The 27,887-nt window shown below is 47.2% G+C and overlaps 1 protein-coding gene and 1 long non-coding RNA gene across 2 annotated transcripts; one reads left to right on the forward strand and one right to left on the reverse strand.

The window, feature by feature from the left end:
* On the reverse strand, positions 1-14,832 carry LOC119865942. Its single transcript, XR_005378638.1, has 3 exons — positions 14,434-14,832; positions 11,755-11,879; positions 1-182 (listed from the first exon to the last, which is right to left on the reverse strand). It is a non-coding gene; the product is annotated as an uncharacterized LOC119865942 (long non-coding RNA).
* On the forward strand, positions 11,103-27,882 carry CLU (clusterin). The gene is given in 9 exon segments (NM_001003370.1): positions 11,103-11,120; positions 14,707-14,838; positions 16,397-16,545; positions 19,176-19,346; positions 21,020-21,425; positions 22,526-22,624; positions 25,780-26,009; positions 26,950-27,125; positions 27,634-27,882. Coding segments are annotated over 8 exon segments (1,338 nt in total). The 5' UTR covers positions 11,103-11,120; positions 14,707-14,741; the 3' UTR covers positions 27,644-27,882.
* Positions 27,883-27,887: the final 5 nt, after the last annotated feature.

Raw genomic sequence — 27,887 nt, forward strand, 5'->3', positions numbered from 1 at the left:
AGTTTATTTCTCATTTATATCACAATCCATTGCAGGTCAAGTGACTCTCTTACAAATGTTGGCTGGAGGATCCAGGCTTCTTCCATCCTGCAATGCTGCCATCTTTGGTAAGTAGCCTCCAAGGTTGATGACGAAGAATGGAAAGAGAGATTGGAAGATTGTGGATTGGAGATTGTCATGGCCTAGAAGAGACACACTCACTATCAGCCATGTTCTACCGGCCAGAAGTCAGTCACATGACCTCAATCAAAGACAAGGGAGTAGGGTAACCCCTTAGCTGGGTTACCGAGAGGAAAGGGGGAAACATAGATGCTGCTGAGACCTCCAGTGCATTAGCAAATCCTTCTCAGACCCAGACCTTGGCAGAGTTTCACCCTGATTCTCTCAATAAGCTTTCTAATGCCATGGATTAAAACTTCGTGCAGTGTTACTGCCTTGTTAATGCTGCCTTGTTAATCACCCAAATAGTCATTCCTTGGAAGCAAAAGAATAAAATATTTTTGGGAGGCAGGTATGCTCACCACCATTCCACTAATGCTGCACAGGAGTACATTTTTGAAAGGACCCAGGGGGCCAGGCCATGGCATTTCGTAGCAGTGTTCCAGCAATGTTGGCCATAACAGAAAAATATAAATCCCATTTTCCTGTGGATTCCATTTAAAATAAGAAATGGAATTTCCTGGGGGGAATAAATCCATCGATATTCTCAGCTGAAGATGTTTGCCCAGAGAAGTGTTAAACTAGCCTCTGGCCCATTCTCCAAACAATGTGATATTTTCACAATTCTTAGTTTCCTATCTTTTATTGCTTTCCCTCAGAAATTCACCTAAGATTTCTCCCATGTCTATGGATTTTCCCCTCATTTCGCATTTATCAGTACCTGAATTTTTGAGAATGTCTATATATGGTGGTCAAGAGGTGCCCTGCAATACCACTCTTTACCAGTGGGCGATGCTATATAATATGAATTATTTAAGCCTGAGAAATTCTTAAAGGGGGCTTTGTGTTGTCAAATGAATCCTTTATCTTATGAACTCTGTAAGGGTGAAGTTCTAAGAAAAGCAGTTTATTTTTAGTTTTTAAAAGATTTTATTTTTAGGTAATCTCTACACCCAATGCAGGCCTTGAACTTATGACCCTGAGAACAAGAGTCACATGTTCTACCCACTGAGCCAGCCAGGAACCTCTAAAGCAGTTTAATGACAAAGGCACATCAGAGCTTGGACAAATCTTTCAGATTAATATAATAATGTATTAGCAAAGATAAATACTTAGATTTTTCATCTGAATCAATTATAAATTCAGGAAGAACATGGCTGACTTCATTTGGGAATGGATATAGATGAAAAAAGAAGGAGCCTTGATGATGTGAGGGAAAGAGAAGCGTCGTTTAGCCAAACCATCCACTAGACAATGGCAAGGGATCCTTGTAGGAAATCCATAATTTGGATTATTGCAAAGAGGACTGGAAAAACCCCTGTATCCAGATAGAGAAGAATCATACATATTAAAATGGGAAGACCAGAGCTGGAGGGACATGAATGCTTTGGAGGAAGATCTTTTCCAAAGGATTTGGTACACAGCGATTTCTTTATAGCAGGCCTTCAGGAGACTGGGCTTTTAATGTGATAAGAAGGATCCTAATGGACAATCCTATCTGTACTCCGGATGGAGAAGACCCGGTAGGCATGCTTATTTCTTTGTTTCTCATTCAAAGCTGGAAGAGCAAAATTCAGAACAACCTTGAGAGGTGTCTACAGTACACTTATAAGATGAAATTCAAGAGAAAAAAGATAAAATTCAAGAGAAATAAATCAAACCATACATTTAGATTCACCAACAGTTTCACTAATGAAGGACAAAGCCTTAGTAATTCAGAGAAAAAGATGTAGCTGATATTTGGCTATGCAGGGCTTTCATTCCTTCATCACACAAACACGTAGCCAGGAGCTGTGCTAGTGCTGGGGATATGTTCCCTAACCTTGTGGATATTACAGTTTTGATATGAATAAAAAATAGGGTAAGACTACTAAAAACAAAAAACACCTGGGGCCTTTGATCTCAATAGTTGAAGTTTGATTCAGGTAATTTAATAAGTATTTGTTAAGTACCTACTGTATGCTGGGCCATGTCTTAGAGAATGGGAGCTCAGAGCTGAATGGAGGTGGGGAAACATTTGAACTTTAATCTGATAAATTTCAGTCTAATATGCTTAGTTAAAGGTTTCTCCTACTTTTCCACTGCCACAATGACAGGGGTAGCAAAAATATCTTGGAAATCTTTCCTCTTATTCTGGAAAATGATGTTAAAGTTGCAGGCCATATCACCACGAAACAGCATTTGTTTTAATATAGAAGTAATTTTTTCTGGATTGGGGGTAGGTGTGGTGGCAGCCTGGAGGGGAAGGAAGGTGAGGAATGTGGCAGAGGACTGTTACATTAGTACTTTTTGTACCATTTGGTATTTTCAGATTATACACATATCTCCCTTTGATAAAAAGAAAACTTTATTTAGAAACAAAAACAATAGTTTAAATTACTTAAACTAGACATGTTATGCTGCCAAGTAGGAAGAAAGAATATAAAAATGTGAATTCTTCTCAAACCAATATGCACATTTAGTGCAATTATAATTATGATACCATTTTCTTTTCAAGCTAGACAAAATTAGAGTTCATACTGAAGAATTAATGTCCAAGGAGAGCCAAGAAAATTTGTAAAGGAAGAGTGAGAGAGATTACTTTTTAAAAATTTTATTTATTTATTCATAGAGACAGAGAGAGAGAGAGAGGCAGAGACACAGGCAGAGGGAGAAGCAGGCTCTATGCAGGGAGCCTGATGTGGGACTCGATCCTGGATCTCCAGGATCATGCCCTGGACTGAAGGCGGCGCTAAACCCCCGAGCCACCCGGGCTGCCTGGGAGATTACTTTTTTAGATATTAATTATTGTTTTAAAGCTATGTAATGAAAGTGATATGTTTCACAGGAATAAAAAAATAAATCAGAGGAATAAACTAGAAAATCCTAAAACAGATCCAAATTTACGTGGGATACTTCATAGATGACAAACTGGTATTTCAACTCAGCATGAATACAGTAGTTTATTTGATAAATCATGCTGACATAATTGGCTGCACGTCTGGAAAAAAATGAAGTTCCATCCTTGCCTCACCTCCCTCCTACACACACACACACCCTCACCACATATACCATATATCATGCACACACACACACATGCACACACACCCTCACCACATATACCATATATCATGCACACACACACATGCACACACACCCTCACCACATATACCATATATCATGCACACACACACATGCACACACACCCTCACCACATATACCATATATCATGCACACACACACATGCACACACACCCTCACCACATATACCATATATCATGCACACACACACATGCACACACACACACACACACACACAAGCTCTGCAAAATGGCAGTATGCAAAAAGCCAATGAGGTTTATCCAAGGTGCAATTATTGCAAAATGAAACACACACACACACACACACACACACACACACAAAACCTACTGTGCACACACCATAAACATATACACATCATGCCACACACACACACACACACACACACACACACCTACAAACATACACACACACATTCCATTTGGATTCAATATCTAAATATGAAAGTTAACAGGAAGCCAAAAGAGGGATGCCTGGGTGGCTCAGGGATTGAGCACCTGCCTTCGGCTCAGGGCATGATCCTAGAGTCCCGGAATGGAGTCCCAGGATCGAGTCCCACATCGGGCTCCCTGCGTGGAGCCTGCTTCTCCCTCTGCCTGTGTCTCTGCCTCTCTCTCTCTCTCTCTCTGTGTGCCTCTCATGAATAAACAAATAATTTTTTTTTAAAAAAAGGAAGCTAACAGAAAATTAGAAGAATATCTATATTTTAGTGAGACATTCTTAAGACAGGAGACTTAGAAGCTATAAAGGGAAAAAACAAATTTCACTACATAAAAATTTTAAGAACCTCCATAATTAAAGATAACAGACACTTAATAATGTGGTAGAAACATTTGCAATGCACATAAAATCACTTTATTTATTTATTTATTATTATTTTTTTAATATTTTATTTATTTATGACAGATACAGAGAGAGAGAGAGAGGCAGAGACACAGGCAGAGGGAGAAGCAGGCTCCATGCACCGGGAGCCCGATGTGGGATTCGATCCCGGGTCTCCAGGATCATGCCCTGGGCCAAAGGCAGGCACCAAACCGCTGCGCCACCCAGGGATCCCACTTTATTTATTTAAAGTGCTCCTATAAATTGATAGGAAGAAAGGATCAGAGTCCAATAAAATAAGCAAACAATGTGAATTGTCAAGTCACAGAGGAGGAAACTTGATTTAAAAATGATGAGTTGAGAGGATCCCTGGGTGCCTTCAGCCCAGGGCGTGATCCTGGAGTCCCGGATCAAGTCCCACATTGGGGTCCTTGCATGTGGAGCCTCCCTCTGCTTCTCTCTCTGTGTGTGTCTCTTGTGAATGAATAAATAAAATCTTTTTAAAATAAAATCTTTTTAAAAAATGATGAGTTGAGACGGCGCCTGGCTGGCTCAGTTGGTGGCATGTGTCACTCCTGGTCTCGGGATTGTGGCTTCAAGCCCCATGTTGGGTATAGAGATTACTTAAAAATAAAATCTTTTAAAAAAGTGATTAGTTGAAAACAATAAACAGGCAAAGGGATTAAGGTGGCAAAATGTCATTTTCACAAACCGGGTTGGCAAAAATTCAAAAGGCCAGCAGCATTCAGTCTGATGATGACATGGGAATGGACAATCTCAGAGAGTGGGAGTTACCACTACCGTTTTGGGGAACCATCAGGCAGTCTATGTTAATGTGAAGGCTACAATTCCCCTTTATCCTACACCTTCCCTTTTATCCAGTAATTCTCAATTTGTGAGTCTACCTTATGCCAGGAAAGGCACCAACATATGAAGATACATGTGGAAAAAAGAAAAAGATACATGTGGAAGACTGTTTATGGTGGCATGGCTTATAATGACAGAAAAAAAAATTGGAATAGGGGAATGAATGGCTGAATAAAATACGTATCTACGGAAAAGTATTGTTTATATCTATGTATGACCTGATGGGATAGCCATCATATCCATAATATTGTGGAAAAGAGTGAGCCGTATGTATAATATGATCTTATATTTATTTTTAAAAAGAAAAAAGATGAAATCCCTTATTAGTTTGTATATATAATATATATACAAACTAATATATATATTGTATAATATTTATACAAACTATATACAGATGTACATTCTAAATATAAATTTGTGGATAAATGGAAGCCCATTACTTTCCAAGCATGATATTTAGGAAGAAATCGGATAAAGATAGAAAGAGAGGAAGAAATGAAGGAAGGAAGGGAAGGAAGGAAAGGAAGGAAAATTGGTTACTCACTAAATATCAGCTTCTCTCCCTAAATTAGAGTGAAACTGCGGTCCGCTGCTCCTGTATCTTTGTGTGCTCTCAGCACCCCACAGCCTGACCCTGGGGTCAGTGTCAACTGATTTGAGAAGCACAGTGTATTATAACATGTTATAAAAGTAAGCAGAGAGTGCCTTGTGGGCATGGGGAGCTTTGTATTAAAGCTGTCCAAAGCTGGATCTTGTGTATGTTCCTAAAGCCACACCAGAGGAGCAGTGACAGAATGGAGCACCCTTGAGGTGGGGAGGAGCAGAGTGAGCTATCTGGCAACCTCAGTCTAGAGGAAGGGAGTAAAGGACCTGTATAAGGAAGCAGGTCTGGGACGCCTGGGGGGGCTCAGTCCATTAAGCATCTGACTCTTGATTTTGGTTCAAGTCATGATCTCAGGGTTGTGAGATCAAGCCCCTAGTTGGGCTCCATACTCAGCAGAGAATCTGCTTGAGATTCTCTCTCTTTACCTCTGCCTCTCCCCCAACTTGTGCTCTCTCTAAATAAATAAATGAATAAAATCTTTAAAAAAAGAAAGAGGGATATCTAAGTTGAGATAGAATCATTGTTTTCAAACGGTTGAAGGGCTGTCCTGCAGAAGAGGGATAACTTAACACATGGCACCTGAGAAATAAGACAGAGGATGGAGAAGTGATAAAGGGGCAGATTTCAGTTCCATATAAGCAAAATCTGCTACGTTTCTGTGACCCCTAGTTTTATCCTTTAGAAGATAGTGTAACCACACACATACTCTTCACAGTGACATAGGGACGCAGTGAGGTTGGATGGGTACAGTCGCCAGTCACTCATAGACTGGAAAACAGCCGTCCTCAGCTTTGGCCGTGCCTTGAAACTACCTAGGAAATCTGGGAAGTCCTGATGTTATCTCTGGCTGCACCCCAGCCTGCTCCAATCAGAACCTCAGGTGGTGGGACTCAGGCACCGGGCAGTTTTACAGCTCTCCAGGTGATTCCATTGTATGGTTCCACTGAAAACCGCTGATCTAAAGGAATAATCGAGTTGGAAAAAGTAGGTTTGACCGGAGACAGATCTAGGGGCCTATTAAAAGAAAATGCTCATTGGGGGCACCTGGGTGGCTCAGTCCCCGTTGAGGGGCTGGCTCTTGATTTTGGCTCAGGGCATGATCTCAGAGTCCTGGGATCAGCCCCATGTCAGGCTCCGGGCTCAGCAGGGAGTCTGCTCCAGCATTTTCTTTCTCTGTCTCTCTCCCTATTCCTCTGCTCCTCCCTCTCTCTCCCTCTCTCTCTCTCTTTCTGAAATAAATAATTTTTTAAAAATGCCCATTAATCGAAAGGAGAAAAAATGAGTGGGAAATATCAGAAAGGGAAACAGAACATGAAAGACTCCTAACTCTGGGAAACGGAAACGAACTAGGGGTGGTGGAAGGGGAGGTGGGCAGGGGGTGGGGGTGACTGGGTGACGGGCACTGAGGTGGGCACTTGATGGGCTGAGCGTTGGGTGTTGTTCTATATGTTGGCAAATTGAACACCAATAAAAAATAAATTTATAAAAAAATAAATAAAATGCCGATATCAATGAATTGGAGCTAAATGTTAGAGTTGACCAACTCTGGAGTAAAATCTAGACGATGTAGTCACTCAATAGAAAGTATAGCAGTGAAGATAAATTTAAGTAATATCAGTCTACTTAGAGGTCCATGCTGAGCAACTCAGAGGAGGCTAGCTTTGTATCTTTTCCCAAAAGGTTATTCCCCAGATGGGAGGATAGGGAAATGCAACTGATTGGGTGAAACTTTCTGTATGTTAGGGAGGCCCTGGAAAAGCATTCAGGACACCCCAATGTTCATAGCAGCTATGTCCACAAGAGCGAAACTGTGGAAGGAGCCACGATGTCTGACAGATGAGTGTATAAAGAAGATATGGTATAGGGATGCCTGGGTGGCTCAGTGGTTGAGCGTCTGCCTTTGGCTCAAGGTGTGATCCCGGAAGTCCTGGGATCGAGTCCCACATTGGGCTCCCTACATGGAGCCTGCTTCTCCCTCTGCCTGCATCTCTGCCTCTTTCTCTTTCTCTCTCTCTCTGTCTCTCGTGAATAAATAAATAAAATATTTTTAAAAAAGAAGATATGGTATATATATACAATGGAATATTGTATATATATACCATATATATCAGCTATCTGGGTTGGTTTTCCTGTACGGTTCCAATGGAATATTACTCAGCCACCAGAAAGGATGAATACCTATCATTTACTTTGATGTGGCTGGAACTGGAAGGTATTATGCTGAGTAAAATAAGTCAGTTGGAGAAAGACAATCATCATATGGTTTCACTCATATGTGGAATATAAGAAATAGTGAAAGGGACCATAAGGGAAAGGAGGGAAACTGAGTGGGGAAAAACTAGAAAGGGAGACAAACCATGAGAGACTCCGAACTCTGGGAAACAAAGGGTTGCAGAAGGGGAGCTGGGTGGGGGGTTGGGATAAATGGGTGACGAGCACTAAGGAGGGCATGTGATGAGATGAGCCCTGGGTGTTATACTACCTGTTGGCAAATTTAATTTAAATAAAAAAAATATTTAAAAAAAAGCAAGCTGGGCACTGAGTTTACTGTATATTTTATTATGCATGATTTTTTTCATAGGTCTGTAATTGATGGAATATACCCATTTGACAATTAGGGCCTGGAGAGGTATTATTAATAACAGGTCACAAGGTACCTACTGCTCTTGTCTATTTCTGGCTTGTTCCAGCTATGTCGGCCGTGGTTAAGCTGTCATGCTGGTGGCACTGAGCTGGACAGTGTGGCAGTGATGAGAATGCATAACAAAGATACTGCCTAGCAGGGGTGAGAGATGGTGGGGCAAAGCATAGAGTGATAAATCAGATAAATCGATAAACATAAAGCTCTTTAGTTTTCCCTTCCCCCCTCCCTGATTGTCCCATGCTCCAGGAAAAAAAAAGCAAGCCACAAATCCTACACTGATTGCACAAGTCCAAGATGGGAGCAAAAAATGATTAAATGGCAGCATCTGCCAAAAAGATGATGACTTCTATATGAATCAGCCAAGTGACTCAGCAGCTGAACGAAAGCTCGTCTAGAGTGTTGGAGCTAGGGAAAAAGTGGTCAGCCTTCCCTGATATTGGCAGGTCCGCAGCTGGGCTCAGAGCGTCAAGAAGGGCAAGGTCCAGAAGGCCAAAGGACTGGGGAGGAATCCGCAAACATGGACAGGACAGGCAGCCACGAGCCAGGAGATCACTGGGAGAAGCAACTAGCTGCCTTCAGCTATCTGAAGGACTACGAGTGGGGAGATGGGTTGGTTTTCCTGTACGGTTCCAAAGGACAGAACTCAGCTTGGGGCTGGCCCCTGTGGGGCCAGACTCTGCCTTAACAGAAGAACCTAATGCTATGGACAGCTTTTCTCAACAACTGTTGCCATACAGGTAGTAAGCTCCCAGTCATTGGTGGCATTCAAACAGAGAGGCAGGATGATAGCCTGGGGGAACGTTGCTGGTGGTGGTGGAGAGTCAACACTGAAGTATGTTGTGAGAGCTTTCAAAATTTGCACTCTTTCCCTTAAAGTTTAATCTTCTGGGCCTTGTTTGCTTAGTAACTGGAGTGATCAAAGTTATCATTCCCCCGGGGGACCACAGTCCTGGCTGTGAATCATGTTATTTTCTTCCAAATCGCTTCTTCCTCTCCTCCCTTCCCCTACTTCAGCTGACTAAGGCAGATCTCCTTGCCTGTCCTCCAAAGTCTGATTTTTACAAATATAATTATCACAGATTTATGCCTCCTGTGCCGGATGCCGGGGGAGCCACAGAACAGAAAAGTTACAAGGAGTGTGCTCCAAAACAGCTTCTGTGACCTCAGTCATTGATATGCTAAGGAGGAGGCAGTTTCCATAGAGAATGTAGCTGTTACTGATAATTTGACTTTTTTTTTTTAAAGAAAAATAAAATGAGGCCTCAGGAGAGAAATATTGTTCCACATTTTCACTGGATTTTTTTTTTTTTTTTTCCTTCTGGGCTGATTTTCTCAACACTTGGCATCATCTCAGGTTAGATTGAATGGGATCTTAGAGCTGACACCTTCCAAATTCTTCATTGTCTGGATGGAAGAAACTGAGGCCCCAAGGGCAAAGTGATTGTCCAAGGTCACCTAGCACCTTAGGGCAGAGCTAAGACTGTAGTCAGAAATCCAAGCACCCCCACTTCTTCTCAGGCCTAGAAAGCTCCATCCATGCTCCCTCCGGAAAAGGGGCAACCAGGGACTGAAGTTCAAGCTGTATCTCTGAAGTTGGGGGCAGAAAAACTCAGCCCCTGACCATACAGCTCTCCTCTAAAGCCTTCCATCTCATGTGGTTTTCAGAGTCGGCCACCCAAACCAGGATGCCTATACCCACCCTGCCTCCCCGCCTCCATCCATCAGCATGAGAGCCACCTCAGGCAGCTTGACTTTTCACCTGCTGTGCAAATGTCCTGGGGGTCCCGAGTGGGTGGCTCTGTCTCTTTTCCAAGAAGTGGCGATACCTCAGGGGCGTTGGGGTTGGTGTCCTCCCTGCCAGGGAGTGGCACAAAGACTCCCATCTCTGCATCACACCAAAGCCCTCTACTAAAGGGAGCCTCGAAGTAAGCTCCTCCTGTCAGTGGAGGGAACTGAAGCAGACCCAGCTGAGTGAGCCCCCTTGCAAACAGGACCCGCACATAATTTGCAAGGCAGGGTGCAAGACGAAAATTCGGGACCCCTTGTTCAGTAACTATGAGGAACTGCAGTGAGAGCCCTCAAGCCAAGTGTGGGAGTGTGGGGTCCCACACTATGAAGCCCACCCCTCTTGTCTGGACCCCAAGTGGATGGAGGCAATAATTGCTTACAGTTCGGGAATCAAGGAGCCAGGGGGACGTTCTGGTTCCCCAAATGTATACTCTGTTCACCCCCCCCCCCCCCAAAACACATTCCTGTCTCCTCCTGGCCGGCAGATGTACCAAAAGACCATGGGTTCCCGTTTGGTTGGAGAAGTCGGTATTTCTTTCTTCCTGTGTGTTCCTCTCCAGCACAACCCCCCCCCCCCTCCATTCCACCCTGATTTCTGATGCTCTCCCACTTCAGTGGAACAACAGGGGCTCACTTCAATGTTTGAGAACTCTTGAGATTTTGGTCTGGGCACCGGCCGGGAGCGCGGGGGACCCCTGGAACCCCGTGCAGGGGTCGCCGAGCTGCGCAGGTTCACTGGAGCTCTCCCCTCCTGAGGGCCGCGCCCCTCCAGCTCTGAGCCCCCGGGGGTGGGGATTGGTGCCCCGCAGGACCCCGCAGGACCCCGGGATCTGTCTCCCCGGCCTTTCTCGCTGCAGACGCCCTGCTTCCCCTACACCCCGCGCCCCGCACCGGGCCCTATGCGCGGCCCCTCCGGGCGCTGCCCCGGAGCGCCATCCCCTCCCCCCGCCCCCCTGCAGCCTCCGCGTCCCCTCCGGCGCCCGCTTCCAGAAAGCTCCCGGTGAATTCCACAGCATTCTTTGGGCGTGAGTCATGCAGGTTTGCAGCCAGCCCCAAAGGGGGTGTCGACCGGGCCGAGCGCTATAAATGAGCGCGCCTCGCGGTGCTCACCACGCGGCGTCGCCAGGAGCTGCGCACGGTCGCCGGCGCCGCTGACCGGTGAGCTGTCCCCACCTCTCCTGCCGGGCGCCGAGCCGCCGCGGGACCCCTGGGAGGGCGGGGATGGCACCCTGGAGAGGACAGGAAGGTCGCTGGTGCTCCCCGGGCAGCCGGAGCCGGAGCCGCGCCGCGGCTGGAGCGGGGAGCCGGGAAGGGAGGCGGCCCGAGCCCCATCCCCAGGCCGCCCAGCTGGAGGCAGAACCGCTGCGGGTGGCGCCCAGGCTGCGACTCCGGAGCTCCTGAGCCCACCAGCTCCAGCCACAGTTCTGTGGGCCGAATAGAGCAGGTGTAATGACCCTCCTTTTGCAAGGATGGGGAACCGCTCCTGGCAGAACTAACGCTGTCGCCGAGGCTCGGACCAGCCGCTGGGGGAGCCGCTCTGCGCTCGGGCCTTCCTGGGGGGCATCCTCCCTGGTCAGGTACTGATCCCCGCCCGGGGCTGTCAGCTTGCCTGCTCGAGTCATCGTGGCTGCCCCTGGATTCTGTAGTTCTCTCCATAGTGTCTTTATAAGTACGCTCTGATTTAAGTACATGTTGCAACCACCTAGATCGCCCTCTTTCTGCTTCCTAAATGCACCAAGATCCATCAGAGAAAAGTCACAACCGCCATCAGATCTCAGACGTCTGGTCCTACCGTCTCATTTTATAGATGATAATCTGAGGCCTGGACAGGTTTAGGATCCTCTCCTAAGATAAACAGCATGTAGGTGTCGGAATCGGGGCTGGAACTGAAGGCTTGGTGTTCCAGAATTTCTGGATCTAATAATAAAAGAAGAAGAAGAAGCAGCAGTTGCTTATTATTGTTTTTAAAGAAAGGTTAGGAATTTAGGAATAAGTACTGATACAAAGAAAGGATGCCTGCTGGAGTGTTCATTATAATAGTGGGAGATGATGTGCACAATTTAAATGCCCAATCTTGTGGGATGGCAAAATAGAGTACACCAGAAAATGCACTATTCTACAGCCACAAAAGTGTGCTTTTAAAAACGATTTGAAGACAGTGAGTGTAAGGGATCTGATCGCATACCAGTGCATCCAAAACAGAAGGACATCTACCTCGGTGCTAGTATTTGCCTCTGGCTGGTATGAATTACAGGTGCCCCGTTTTTCTTTTCAGTTTAGTTTCTACATTTGGGGAGGTAGCAGGACAGGAGCTTGGGCCTTGGGCTTTGAAAACCATGCAGCACACTGGCTGTGTGACTACTTCTCCTTCGCCTAGGTCCCTGTGTCCTTCCCATGGCTCTCTCTGCTGTGGGTTAAACCTCCCTGGGGGAAAGAGGCTGCCTGGTGGTGGTGGGGACCCGAGGGCCTCGGCAGGGCTTGTCCAATCGTAAGATTTGGCAGCCGGGTGCCCAGGCCCGAGCTGAGAGGGGAGGAGGGTCAGCACACTCGGAGGGCAGTTCTGGTGCTGTCCTTGGACGAGCGGTATCAGTATCACATTCTGAATCAGACTCAGCATTAAAACAAGACACTGTCCCTCCCCAAGGGGAGTACTGGAAAGGAGCTGATCATTGCACTAGGCAAAGCCACACTGAGGGAACAGAGTTACCTGTTTCAGTTCCTCTGTCCCTCTCCAAACATGCCACCTCCTCCAACTTCCCTGATAGATTGTGCCAATGCCCATAATTGGTCCTAGGTCAGATTTCGAAAGAGTCGGGATTTACTATGATTATGTAAGACCCCTGTGTTTACAGAACACGTTCACATCTCTGAGGACCGTGTTAGGGACATTTTACAGATGAAGACAGTGAGGCTCAGGTTTAAGTGACATGGTGTCAGGGAAAGAGCACCGGACTGGAGGTTGGGAAGGCTGGGTTACCAGCAGACTGCAGACCTTGGGGAGCCCCATCCTGTCTCTGGGTTTGGCTTCCCCTCTCAGGTGGAGGGATTGGGATTTTTCTCGGCTGGGACCCAGTGGCTCCCCATGGAGCCCAGGCTCCTGGTGGGAGACTATACTGGCTGCTGGGTTTCTGGACTGCTCAGGCCGTGCTCTTGCCTTCAGCTCCTGTCTTCTGTCCAAACCCATTTCAGAGGCCCTTGTATGAATTTCTGAGACGTATCCAGGGGCCTGGCCTCTTCCCGAGAGGTGTTCTTGCTGGCTTTCTCTCTCTGGCGTGCCAAAAGCTCTGCTTCTCTTTGAGGCATTTCAGGCCCCAGTGAGCCTCCAGGGCAGAGCCCATGACCCGGGGCCTTCTGGCTAGCCTGAAACAGCCCCTCAGCTCAGCCACCCACCCTGTCTTTGGGGAAGGCAATGACCCACTCTCTTCTCCCACGCTGCTCCTTTGCTCTGTTGGCTGGTTTGGGAACCACCACTTGGCTGCTCTACTAATTACTTTCCGGGAGAGGCTTCCTTTATTCGTGTGCTACCAGCCGTCTATACGGGCCTGCCTGCCTGCCTGCCGAGCTGAGGGCAGGTTTTAGATGCTCACAATTTCAGGAAGGGAGGCCCCCACCTCCCTGTTCTCTTAGGGGAAACCAGGGTGTTCAGATAAGCAGTGGGGCGGGGAGGCCAGAAGATGGGCTGCTGGAGACAGGAGTTCTGTTTTATGCAACAACTTCAGCTTCTGGGAAAGTCCATTGTGTAAGATTGGGCTGTCCTGGGCACCCAGCAGTCAGCTGAAGGGTGGCAGGGGCACCTTGGCAGGGCACCCTACTGTGGGCTTAAAGGGAACAGCCATGCGAAAGGGACCTGGCAGCAGAGGCACACATCCATCCAGAGGGAACTTCTCCTGGGGAGGCGGGGGACCCACTTTGTCACCCCCTCTCTACGCTCTGAAGACAATTGCCCCCTGCTCTGCCGCATTTATATACTCAAAGTCTATGCAGGGAAGAGATCTCGGGTCTTGTGCCAGGGATGCCACATGGCATTTATTTTCTTTGCTGACCCAAAGGATTGGCTGTCACTGCCTCAGAAAGGCAGTTTTGGGTGGTGTTGAGGCTTGGTGGAGAAAAAGGGGTGACCGATTGGTGACGCCTGCGGTGGGCAGGATCCATGAGGCACACAGCCCAGGCGGTCTGCCTGAGTCCCGGAGCTGTCCCCACATTAGGGCTGGGGAAGGGGAGGGCCGGAAGAGTCATCTGAGAGGGGTTTTGAGGGTTTATTTGATATGAGCAGGTATCAGATAGATGTCCTTTCTAGATGCAGAAAGCACATGCTCAGACTTAGCTGTTCTGGGGGAGGAGGAGGGGGAGGAGGAGGAGGAGGACTGACGAAGAGGACGAGGAAGACGAGGAGGAGGAAGACGAGGAGGAGGAGGAGGAGGAGGAGGAGGAGAAGGAGAAGGGGGGCTGGACCTGAGCCCAGGGCTCTGACCAGAGTTCTCATTTCTTCTGTATTAGGCTGCTTCTCCTGTGGTTCCTCTCTGTACCTCCCTGCCGCCACTTTCTTTTGAAGGTGTCCAATGGCAAGTCTGGTCTTTTCTCCCAGTTTCCCTGGGGACAAAAACACGATAATGCCAGCTGAGGGGCCGGCTGAGGGCAGGGCCTCCGCAGGGCTCCGGGGAAGCTGCTGTAGGCTGCAGGCCCGGCCGGAAACCAGCAGGCCATCTAGCTGTTACCATGACAGTCTCCTGTTCTCTACAAACAGAGGCCTGCTGGGATTCCAGAATTGGAGAAGGAGGCATGATGAAGACTCTCCTGCTGCTGGTGGGGCTGCTGCTGACCTGGGACAATGGACGGGTTCTGGGAGACCAGGCTGTCTCAGACACCGAGCTCCAGGGTAAGTAGACCAGGTGTCCCCTCCTAGCACCCTTCCTCTTTGTCAGGGCTCAAAGTGGTAGAGGCCTTTTAATCCCATGCACCACAGCTGCTTTGCTCAGGCTGTCCTCTCTCTCAGAGCCTCCTCCCCCCAGCTACCTGGTCTAGATTCTTTGTGGTCAGGTGGGCTCCTAGGCATTTTTTTAGGTGTATCCCCAGCACTTTCTGGGGGCTGTATTATCCCTTTTGACTGTTCCCTCACCAGTCCGCTGTCCTGGGGCCTACACCTCCTCCATGAAGCCTGGCTCCTTTGAGCTTTTGTGAGCTCCCATTTTTGAGTCTCCATAGCACCTACTATATGTTTCTTTTACCTTTCCACCTGGAAAACCAATGCTCCATATCCAGGAAAGAGGAGACATCCTCCTGCAGAGCCCAGCTTGGCCTTTCCTGAAACCGATCCTCCCTCCGCCCTTCTCCCTCCTCCCCACTCTTGCCCTACAAGCTGACTGGTTCTCTGGGGTCATAGTTAAAAACCCAAACTTTGAGATCAAACTTGGGTATGTGTCTGGCTCTGTGACTCCTGTATTAACCTGGGGGCAAGTATCCGACCTCACTGCATCGGTGCAGTGAGGATGATGTCAGTGCAGAGAGGATTACACAAAAGGCATGTGACGGTCAGCTCAGTGCTTGCCTCAGGATAACCACCAGAAAAGCCTTAGCTGTTACTTCTTCAGTACTTTAGTCACATTGTCTCATTGCATTTGCCACACAATGTTGTGTCTTGATCACAGTCTCCCTGTGGAATGGTGCCATTAATTCATCTTTGTGTCCCCTATCACTCGGAACCGTGGAATAAGGAAGTTCAGATGCTTGGTTAAACTGCTTTCCAAAAACGCTTCTATCCAAAATAATATTTTACATTTTGATATTTAAACAGTTATGTTTCCAGGGTTTTACAAAAACATTTTACTAAATTCAAGTAACATATAGTGTATGATTAGTTTCAGGGGTAGAATTTAGTGATTCATCAGTTGCACTTAACACCAAGTGCTCATCACAACACATGCCCTCCTTAATGCCCATCCCCTAGTTACCCCCTCCCCTCCCCCACTTACCCACCAACGACCCTCAGTTTGTTTCCTAGAGTTAAGAGTCTCTTATGAATTGTCTCCCTCTCTGTTTTCGTCTTATTTTATTTTTCCTTCCCTTCCCCTATGTTCATCTGTTTTGTTTCTCAGGATTTTTTTTTTTTTTTTTTTTTTCCCATGAAAACTTTCTTCTGCAGCTGGGCAGGCTTGTTCTCTAGAGGCACAGGGGCATAGTGGCCTAGTGCTGCTTGCCATCCTGCCTCGCCTCCAGGGCATGCCTGCTCCAGTGGTTTGTGTTCCTGAACAGCTGGTGTAGTTGGTACTTGTGCCCTGTGATGAGAACCTATGTCAGGGAAAAGCTGGGGCCAGGAGGTGCTCCCTGCCTTGACAGTCCCTAGACTGAACTGACCTTCCCGACCATTCCAGCTGGTTCTAAGGTTATATCCATCTCTTTCTCTCTCCTCACTCTACCTCCCTGGCCTTCTGTTGCAGAAATGTCCACCGAAGGTAGTAAGTACATTAATAAGGAAATAAAAAATGCTCTCAAGGGGGTGAAACAGATAAAGACCCTAATAGAACAGACAAACGAAGAGCGCAAATCACTGCTCAGCAACCTGGAGGAAGCCAAGAAGAAGAAAGAGGTAAGGAAGAGCCAGCTGACCGCACCTCCCCCTTTCCCTCCCATCCCCCCTCGCCACTGGAGTTCCCCTGCTGGAGGGGAGTGGTCACAGCTCCTCTGGTGCCCTGCTGGGTTGCCACGGTGACCCTCAGCCTTTTCAGGCTAGTGTCAGCTGATGCTGGGGCTGTAGTTAAGAAAGAAGGAAGGGAAAGAAGGAAGGTTTCTTTGCTTTTGAAAGCTTCAAGGGTCAGATCTTGGATCTGGTTTCTTACCAGCCTGGCCCAGAGCCTGATGATGACCAGATTCATTTCAATAGATTTTTCTAAACCCTGACTATGCAAGCTCCAACGTAGGCTTTGGATAGGGTCTGTCCCAGGTCAGGAGGAGGATGGCTTCCCTCCCTTTGGGAACCTTATCTAGTAGGGGCAATATCTTTGGGGTTAAAGCAGGTATACACTGTAGTACCCCATGGCTTTCTAGAGTTCTGACTACTTCATAAAGAGACACTTAACTCTGATGGTAAAAATAGTGGATCTAGCCTGGGCTTAATAAGTCAACAAAACTAAAATATCATAATGGAATAAACAACTTATTTTAAAAATCAGTAGTCTCCTGAAGGGTATTCTAAAAACCTATTCCCGTTGCCTCCATAACCCCTGATGAAGGAGATGCTAAGACAGGGTGACCTGCCACCTTCATGACCCATAATGCATAGTAAAGCATTTTAAAGGCTCTGAGAAGTTCTGCAGTAAAGACATTCACGGAACTTCATTTAACCCTGTGTTTTCCAAACCGAGTTGATCTGGGAATCCTTTTTTCTCCCCATGATAGCTTTAACACAATTCCCTGGAAGCCACTTAATGAAATGCTGGCCTGGATGCGGCTCTTTCTTTTGACACTTAATGCCTTTCCTTGGCATCAATGTGTTTCCTCACTATTCTATGAGAACCCTCCAGATGCTCATAGAGAAGTGTCCGGCAATTCCTGTTCTTGATTTTTTGTGCTTGTCATCAGAGTTTGGTACTCTACAACCAGGTCCTGTGATAAAGGGCATTAAGTTTAGGAAAAGACTCCATGACTAGAAGGAATAGGTGAACAGGAAAGAAGAGAAAGGAAGGAAGTGGGTGGTACAGTTGATGCTTGTGAATTGGCATGGTAGGAGGTGTGGTGGCCTTCCCAGCAGGAGCAGGGAACCAGGAGAGCCTGCGCACCTGGATCTGCAGAGGGATCTCAGATAACTCAAACTCTTCCTGGTCAGCTCTTCTCAACACAGCTTTGTTTGGGGTGTGGATGCCCTACTTAATCCTTGTTGAAGGGTTAATATGCTCATCTGTCGAGATTTCGATACAGAAAAGTGGAAGAGAAGTTTTCCATAACCCTTTTACATATGGACAATTTACTGTTAACATTTGATTTGTTTATTACTCCTTTTTCCCCTCCTCCATACTCTTCTGATAGCCACTGTATTCAAAATTGCAAATTGGTAACATGAAAAATGCTTGTTATATTATTTAAAACTTAACTATGAACACCCTAGCAAAGCTATACTTCTGGCCTCTTTGTGGACCACAATTTGCTCGACGTGCTTTCTAGTTTTAAGCATACAGGTTGATTCCAGTATTTTTTTTTCCATCATAAATGAATCTGTAACAAATATTTTTCATGAATATGGATTTCCTCTTTATGGCAGGAATTCTTTGGGATGGACTCTTACAGAGTTATTAGGCCAAATGACATGGATGTGCCAGAGCATTTTGGTAGTTGTGACTTTGATTTTGAGAGCTTGCTAATTTCCATTGCATGCCAGGGACTGGGGCTGCAATAGATGAGTAAGATTCAGAGCACCTCCGGAAGCTTTGGAAGACAACATTTATTTTTATTTTTAAATTTTTTTTCAGATTTTATTTATTTATTCATGAGAGATACAGAGAGAGAGAGAGAGAGAGGCAGAGACACAGGCAGAGGGAGAAACAGGCTCGATGCAGGAAGCCTGATGTGGGACTCAATCCTTGGACTCCAGGATCACACCCTGGGCTGAAGGCAGACACTAAACCACTGAGCCACCCAGGGATCCCTGGAAGACAACATTTAAACACCAGAAATTGAGAATAGAAATACAGTGTAAGTGAGAGGTAAATCCTGGAGTCAAGACTCAGGGCAGCATTAGAGAAAGGGAATTCTAGTGGCTGGGGAAGATGGAAAGAAGAGCCAGTTCTTGGAAGTTGAGAAGATGTGAGTTTTTTTTAAAGATTTTAATTATTTATTCATGAGAGACACACACAGAGAGAGAGAGAGAGAGAGGCAGAGACATAGACAGAGGGAGAAGCAGGCTCCATGCAGGAATCCTGATGCAGAACTCTATCCCAGAACTCTGGGATCACGTCCTGAGCCAAAGGCAAATGCGCAACCACTGAGCAACCCAGGCATCCCAAGCCACCCAGGCGTCCCAAGAAGATGTTTAAAGCTGCGTGGGGAGGGAATTCCAGGTGAGAGAGGGAATGCAGGAGTCAGAGGAGGAGACAAGCACGCCATGTGGCTGGACATAGGAAGGTCCGCCCGAGGGGCTGGAGGGCCCGGCATCACGGTGCCTGCTTGGAGAGGGTGAAGCCTTTGGTTTCTGTATGGCTAACCTGGCCTTATGTCCTCCTGTAGGATGCACTAAATGATACCAAGGATTCTGAAACGAAGCTGAAGGCGTCCCAGGGGGTGTGCAATGACACCATGATGGCCCTCTGGGAGGAGTGCAAGCCCTGCCTGAAACAGACCTGCATGAAGTTCTACGCACGTGTCTGCAGAAGTGGCTCGGGGCTAGTTGGCCACCAGGTGAAGGGACACGCTGCTGGGTACAGCTAGGCTCTGAGTGGGGGAGGAGAGAACTGAGTGAAATATGCTTCTGCGCCCAATTCCAACGTGTGGGGGTGTTCCTCACACCAGGCAATTCTTCCCCCAGCTGGGTGCCTACAAATCAGCTCAAATCTGACACTGTCTACCTGGAGACAGCATCAGATCTCAAGGGCTAAGGCCTCAGACCCACAAGACTGTCCTCCCTACCCTCCAGCTTCAGGCACCAGTCACAGGTCTGGGTTGTTACCTGTGCTTCTGTCCAACTGGCTATAGATCGGAGGTTCCCATAGCTCTCTCCTTGGGTTCAATTAATTTGCTAGAGCAGCTCACAACTCAGAGACACTTTGGACTTATTAGGTTATTGGTTTATTATTAAAGGATATAACTCAGAAAAGCCAGATGGAGGCAATGCATAGCTCAAGGTATGGAGAAGGGGTGGGGACCTTCCATGCCCTCTGAGAGGGTGCCACGCTCCTGGATCTTCACATGATCAGCAAACCACAGCTTGTCAAGCCCATCCTTTTGGGTTTTTATGGAGTCTTCCCCACATAGGCATGATTGATAAAATCACTGCTGATGGATTCGAATTCCAGCTCCTCTCCCATCCCCAGAAGTCAGGAGATGGAATTAAAAACTCCATCATTCTAATCTTGTTTGGTTCCTCCAGCTACCAGTCCCCATCCTGGGTGCTTTGCAAAAGCCACCTCATTAACATAACAAAAGACCGTTATTGCTCTCATCTCAGGAAATTCTAAGGGTTTTAGGAACCAGACCAGTGCCAAATATACACTTTCATTTTATTTTTTTAAGATTTTACTTTTTATTCATGAGAGACACAGAGAGAGAGAGGCAGAGACCTAGGTAGAGGGAGAAGCAGGCTCCCTATAGGGAGCCCAACGCAGGACTTGATCTCAGGACGTGGGATCAAGCCCTGAGCCGAAGGTACATGCTCAATAGCTGAGCCACCTGGGGGTCCCAAATATATACTTCTTATTTTAAATCACAGTATCATGGCTTCAGGCCATGCCAGATGGAATTGATTCACATGCCAGATGCAATTGGTCAGCTCTGGCTGCATTTGGGCCTGGAGTGCCACGACGTCAGTTGGCAATGTTGGCTACAAGTGTGCAAATGTAAAGTCATTAAAAGCACCTGTGCCATCTGCTGGATGATTCTTACCCAGATATTATTAGCTGGATAACATAACAAATGACTTCATAGTATGGCAAATCCCTGGGTCCCCACTTAGGCAGAAAGAATTAAGCATTTTAGCACGTTAATATTGATCCCATCCTCTCCTGCCAGCCTCGCCTGGTCTGAACTCATGAAGGCCTATCAGTTGGCCCCTGGCTGACTCGAGGTGTGGGGATCCTTCGTGGCCAAAGAGGAGACTAGTCTCAGGTGACAGGAGTTTCTGCATCTCTTGGCCTCAGACATCCTCCCAGGCTCTTCCCTGTTGCGTGGATAGAATGGAAGGCCATTGGGGGGCCAGGGAGCCGGTCCTAGCAGAACCTTTGGTCATGTGCTATGTGACCGAGGAGACTGAGGGGCCGCAAAGGGCCAGGACTGGCCCTTTTCCACGAGCAGGAAGTGCAGGAGGCAGCTGGGACCTAGGCGAGCTTCTCCTAACTTCCCCATTCTGCCTGTGACAGCTCGAGGAGTTCCTGAACCAGAGTTCTCCCTTCTACTTCTGGATGAATGGCGATCGTATCGACTCCCTGCTGGAGAACGACCGGCAGCAGACCCACGCCCTGGACGTCATGCAGGACAGCTTCAACCGGGCATCCAGCATCATGGATGAGCTTTTCCAGGACAGATTCTTCACCCGGGAGCCCCAGGATACTTACCACTACTCACCCTTCAGCTTATTCCAGAGGAGGCCTTTCTTCAATCCCAAATTTCGCATCGCCCGGAACATAATACCTTTCCCTAGATTCCAGCCCTTAAACTTCCATGACATGTTTCAGCCCTTCTTTGACATGATACACCAGGCTCAACAGGCCATGGATGTCAACCTGCATAGAATTCCTTACCACTTCCCAATTGAATTCCCAGAAGGTTAGAAAGCTGTCTCGTTTTTCCTAAGATGGGATGGGAACTAGCAGGTTATTGAGAAGCCTGTTAGATTCTAAGAACTATGCTAAGGGCTTGGCGTGTTTCATCTCAGTTTACGCCAGCAGTCCCATGAAGGTGGTATTGTCTCCCTTTAAGGAGAAAAATATGACAGAGAGATGATGAAACATGTCTGACCTGGTAAAGGCGGACCCAGTCAGAATTAGCCCTGCCGGACTGGGAATCTGTGTTCTTTCAAGTTTACCATGCCCCTTCCAGCAACTGGTAGGCAGGGCATTGATTACTCCTTTCTAGAGAACCAGACCCTTTGTCTTGGCAACTCAGGTGACTTTATGGGGATGCCATGCATATAGTGGTGACAAATTATATAATCAATCCATGTTACAGTTTAGAAAGCTGTTCTTGGCTATGACCTTGGGGCCTGGCAGAGAATGGGCATGCATGAATATTTTTTGAATGAATCAGGTCTAATACAGACATGAAAAGTTAATACTTTTAGAGGTAATTTCCTTCGTTGAATTAATAGACATGGTTTGCTGACACTGTCTCCTAAATACTACAATTTGACTGGCACCAAGTTTGGCTTGAAATTGTTTGGAAGATACAGGAGGACATTGAATGGAACAGCATCTACTGTGTATCTATAATTGAGGGGGAGCCTTGTGTTACAAGGAGGCTCTAAGGAGGATCCCATTCCTGCCTTCAAGGGGCTTGCTGATTGGCTAGGGGGAGAGAGATGAGCCAGATAGAATACAGAGCACACAGGGTTTTAATGCCAAAGAGAAGTGCATATAGCTATGGCAGTGTGGAGGTAGGAAGGTCTCATCGGATGGAGATGGTGGGAGGTGAGGCCATACCCAGCTGAGGGATCCCCTGGAACCACCTCCTCGTCCCTCTGCAGGGAGCCCTGATCAGCGAGGCCTGAGTCTGCAGGTAGACAGCTCATTTCCAACCTGCTCTGCCCACAGAAGCATTTCAAAGGGGCAGACGGTAGTGTGGAAGGGATCAGAGGGGTGGCCCATCATTATGTTGCTCTGTGTGGTGCCTCAGCATAACTGACTCCCTCTTCCCTGGTGTGTCTCCAGAAGATAACCGCACCGTGTGCAAGGAGATCCGTCACAACTCCACAGGGTGCCTGAAAATGAAGGACCAGTGTGAAAAGTGCCAGGAGATCTTGTCAGTGGGTGAGTTGGGGAGCTTTGGGTCCCTGGTATATCACTGGGGCTCTCCTTAGAGGATCAGACACATGGGACTTGAAATTCCAGCTGCGCTGCCTTCTAGCTGTGGTACTGGGGGAGGTCCTTGGCTCTGCTCCATGTGGGCCCCCATCTGTAGACAAGGGTTAAGATGTATGGGTGTCCCAGAAATTGGGGAGATACCTTTTTTTTGATTTTCCTAGCTATTCTCTTCCCAAGAGCTGAACCTGGTAGGCCTCCTCATTTCTTCCTGTAGATGATGGAATCTTAGATAATATGCAATCTGTTAACAAACACCATGACACTGTGAGCACTGTTCGCACTATTGTTAAACACTTGGCAAACATTTACTCATTTCCTCAGAATGACCCTGAGTTGCATACGGTTCCAGTGCCTATCTTACAGAGGTGAAAAAGCTCGTAGTCACAGGAAGGTTGGGTAACTTCCCTAGATTATAGGATGCCTTGGAGAGCTAGGTGTTGGGGATGTGTTCTGGGGTCACTGGTAGTGGTACCTTGGCGTCCCAGCAAAATACCCTTTGGTTGGTCGGTCCCAAAAGCAAAGAAAATAGGGTTGACCATTGAACAACGAGGCGGTAACAAGCCATCCATAAACATGTATTTCATATGTAACTTGTATTATATACTGTATTCTTAAAATAAACTAGAGAAAAAAAATCATCAAGAAAATCATAAAGAAGAGAAAACTATGTTTACAGTACTGCCCTGTGAAGAACCCGCGTCTAAGTGGACACAGTTCAAACTGTGTTGTTCGAGGGTCACCTGTACTTCCCTTCAGCTGTTCCCCCCTCAGCTTTATCAGATCTGTTCCTTGGCTCATTTCTTCCTACTTTGAGTAGCAGCTGTCAAAGCCTCTGCAATGGCTCCTGGCACACAATAGTCTCTGTTCCAAAAGAGTTAATTATTTTCCCTTGGACATAGCAGATCAATCTCGTGGCTTCGCTCTTACTCAATACGCTTGGGTTTGCCAGGGCAAGCCTTCAGAGTCTAGTTAAATATTCCTAGCCTCACGCCTATAATTTTCAAAGCCACTGCAAATAAATACAAGTGCTGTGAGGGGCCGATGGATGAGGTGTAGATGAGTCCTCAACCAAACCTCTTGGGTTTTCCTCCATCAAATATCGTAGAGTAGCACAGATCACACAGCTTCTCACCACAAGAAAATCATGTGTAGGGCCAGAAGATTAGAGGCACAGATGCCCAGGCTCAAATTGGCACTCCCAGCGCTGATCTTAATGGTCCTGGATCACAGCTTTCCTACACTGCCTTCTCTTCTACGCTGACCAAGAGTTACTGTCTCTTATTTAAGATGCGAGCAGCCAAATGAGCACGCACCGCATGAACGCTCTAGACCAGGGTTTCTCAGCCTCGGCACTATTAACATTTTGGACCAGATTGCCTTCTTCTTCTTTTTTAAGATTTTATTTATTTGAGAGAGAGAGAGAGAGAGAGCATGAGCGAGGGGAGGGTCAGAGAGAGAGACAGACTGCCCGCTGAGCAGGGAGCCCGATGTGGGGCTTGATCCCAGGACCCCGGGATCATGACCTGAGCTGAAGGCTGACAAGCCACTCAGGGACCCCCAGACTGGATCACTTTTTGTCATGAGGGGCTGTCCTGTATGCTGTGGAATGTTTAGCAGCACCCTTGGGTTCTACCCTCTACGCACCAGTTGCCTCCCCTCCCCACCAGTTGTGACAACCAAAACTATTTTCAGACCTTGCCAAATATCCCCCTGTTGGGGGGAGGGGGCAGCAGAGCCCCTGGTTGCGATCCACTGCTCTAGACTGCGTCTCGGTTCTCAATGACTTTTCTCATTTTTAAATTTTTCCCTGGTGGAAGAGTTAAGGTTATTCACTATGTTATCTTTTTTAACCTGGCTTTTATCTTTTGCCCCAGCTAACATTTTAAAAATTCTAACACAAATGATTAAATTTACTAGGACGACTTATGGTAACCCTTTATAGGAAATGTAACATGCAAAGATCTTTTTTCCCCTGGCTTGCTAGGGTCTCATGTACCATCCTCGGGACATTTTTGAAAAAATTAGGGAATGAAAATCAATAGCTTTTAAAGAGAAAGTGAGTAGTTAACCAGCTCTGATCAATCTGACAACCTTCAGTGGGCATCCCAGGACCAAAAGCAGTCACCTGTGTCTTCTCTATGCTCCTGGTGAGCTTGTTGATCTGCCATGGTGGGACCCCTAAGCCATCAGGCTGCTGTGCTTTGTGCCCCAAGGATCCTGGCCGGCTCTTGAACTCACGGACGGTTGGCACTAGATTTCTAGCTCTTGCAGATATGCTCAAAACAGGCGTGGAGAATTTTCCAGAGCCACAGATGGAGAGAGGAAGAGCCTACTCTGTAGGGGTTAAGTTCCTGGGTTCAAGTCTCAATTTCATCCCTGGTAATATTTAAGGTCAAAGAGATGTGATTTTTGAAGATAGTGGATTTCTAAAGCACTCGCATAGGTGCCCCACAAATGGCAGCTGTGAGTGACGCTCCCTCTCTCTGGAGATGATCTGTCCAGGGACTAGGGCAGCAAGAGTAGCTCCAGGTCTGAGCACATAGACTGCGATCAATGCTTCTCCAAAGTGTGGTCAAGGCCCTTTGTCACCAGTCCCCAAGGAGAGAAGGCTCTTGCGCCCAAAGGTAAATCACTGGTGTCACCAAGGACACTGTTTAGTTCAGGTGACACTGTTTTCCAGATCAAGACTTTGTTGATGAAAGAAGCTGCGTGTTGATTTACACTCTGGGGCAAGCTCCGTATTTTGTTACAGTCTGACAGGCCCGTGGCCTGTGGTTGGGTCTTCAGAGTAGCTCTGCTGTAGGTCCTGGCCCCAGGAACTGATTTCCATTCATGTTTTTTTTTTTTTTTTTAAAGATGCTATTTATTTATTCATGAGAGACACAGAGAGAAACAGGGACATAGGCCGAGGGAGAAGCAGGCTCCCTGCAGGGAGCTGGATGCGGGACTCGATCCCAGGACCCCAGGATCACACCCTGAGCCAAAGGCAGACGCTTCATCACTGAGCCACCCAGGCGCCCCTCCTTTCATGTTTTGATCCCTTGCTAGCCTGCCCTTCACACGTCTGCCTTTTTTTTTTTCTTTTCCCCATCTCTGGGCAGATTGTTCTTCCAACAACCCTGCGCAGGTCCAGCTGCGACAGGAACTTAGTAATTCCCTCCAGATTGCGGAGAAGTTCACCAAGCTCTACGACGAGCTGCTGCAGTCCTACCAGGAGAAGATGTTCAACACGTCCTCCCTGCTGAAGCAGCTGAACGAGCAGTTTAGCTGGGTGTCCCAACTGGCTAACCTCACTCAAAGTGAAGACCCATTCTATCTCCAGGTCACGACGGTGAGTCACATGCTGACCACACTCTGAAGCTCAGGGCCCCTGGGTGTGGTCTGGAGGGGATGTGACCCTCCCCTGGGAGCAGAATGGGATGAAGCTGTTAAAGGGGGCACTTATACTTTGGATTGAGCATTTGTCATATGGCGGGAAACCTAAAAACTTTTAAGTACATTGTTGCAGGGAAAAGCCTCATCTCTCAGTGAGATGAATGTCGTGCCCCTATTAGTAGTATTTAGAAAGCGTGGAGGAGCAAAGGGAGAGGAAGAAAGAGAATCTTAAGCAGGCTCTGTATCTAGTACGGAACCTGACATGGGGCTTGATCTCATGACCTGAGCCGAAATCAAGAGTCGGATGTTTACCGACTGAGCCACCTGGTGCTCCCATCAAAACCCCATTTTATGATTGAAGAAAGTGAGAGATTCAACAGCTTGCCCAAGACTTGATAACGGATAGGTGATGCGCCTGGGTGTTGGAACCTGTCCGCCTAGTTGAAAAGCCTGTGCTCTTTCCACGAAGCTGCCTCGCTGCTCTACGCTAGGTAGCATGGCTCATGAATTGGTGCGTTATTATTTACCAGTGATAGGAAGCTTCTCTCTAGTGCTAGGAACCTTTTCTTGTTTTTCTTTTCCGGATTCCTTTTCTGCCACTACCCCAGCAGGTGGCTTCCCAAAGAACATGTAGGGGCTTAGAAACCACTTTTCCTCTGTGGAACTCCCCATGGGCTGGTCATCTGCATATAGTGTTTACACCTACAACCAAAAGTCTCTGAATTAGGGCATTTCTGTTCATTGAATCGGAAAGATCTCAAACTTAGTAAAAAGCTTGTCCAGACTGAAGCCTGGCTTTTTTGTTTGTTTGTTTGTTTTTTGTTTTTTGTTTTTTTTTCAAAATGAGTCCATGTTGACCAATATTTCAGTCCTTCTCTTATCTTTTTTCCTCCTAGGTGGGTTCTCAGACTTCTGACTCCAATGTTCCCGTGGGCTTCACTAAGGTGGTTGTGAAGCTCTTTGATTCTGACCCCATCACGGTGATGATCCCAGAAGCAGTCTCCAGGAACAATCCTAAATTTATGGAGACTGTGGCAGAGAAGGCTCTTCAGGAGTATCGCCAAAAGCACCGGTGAGTATGCAGGCCTTACCTGTGGTCCTTCCAGGCTCAGCAGGTGTCCAGGAGCCAGAAGAAATGCAGCATATCCAGCCTGGGAATGATTGTTCCCATAGCCAGAGCCAGGCAGGAAGCCAGAAAAATCACTGGAAATTTTATTTCTCCTTTGGAGAATGTTTTCTTTCTTTCTTTCTTTCTTTCTTTCTTTCTTTCTTTCTTTCTTTCTTTCTTTCTTTCTTTCTTCTTTCTTCTTTCTTAAGATTTTATTTATTTATTCATGAGAGACACAGAGAGAGAGGCAGAGACATAGGCAGAAGGAGAAGCAGGCTCCCTGTGGGGAGTCCGATGTGGGATTCAATCCCAGGACCCCGGGATCACTACCTGAGCCTAAGGCAGATGCTCAACCACTGAGCCACCCAGGCACCCTTGTTCTTTCTTTCTTTATAAGCGTTTGAGTATTGGTTGCTGCCCCTCTGTGCATGTCCAGCCCTCACCTTCTCTTCTCCTCTGTTTTTGTTTTCAGAGAGGAATGAGATGTGAACATTGCTTCTCCAAATATGGGAGGGCTGAGTTCCTTTGACCCCAAGATGAGTGCTAGGCCCCTAGAGAGAGCTCTGCATGTCACCAAGTGACCAGGCCTTGCCTCGAGGCGCTCCTGTCTCCTAACCCAGCTTTCCTTCCTCTGGACTCCGCACTGTAACGCCTACGTTTGCTGATCATGGGAAGAACTCCTGTGTGCCACTAACTCAATAAAACCGCCAAGGAATCTGAATGTGC

This window comes from Canis lupus, chromosome 25 (genome assembly GCF_011100685.1).
Source record: "Canis lupus familiaris isolate Mischka breed German Shepherd chromosome 25, alternate assembly UU_Cfam_GSD_1.0, whole genome shotgun sequence".
NCBI classification, from domain to species: Eukaryota; Metazoa; Chordata; class Mammalia; order Carnivora; family Canidae; genus Canis; species Canis lupus.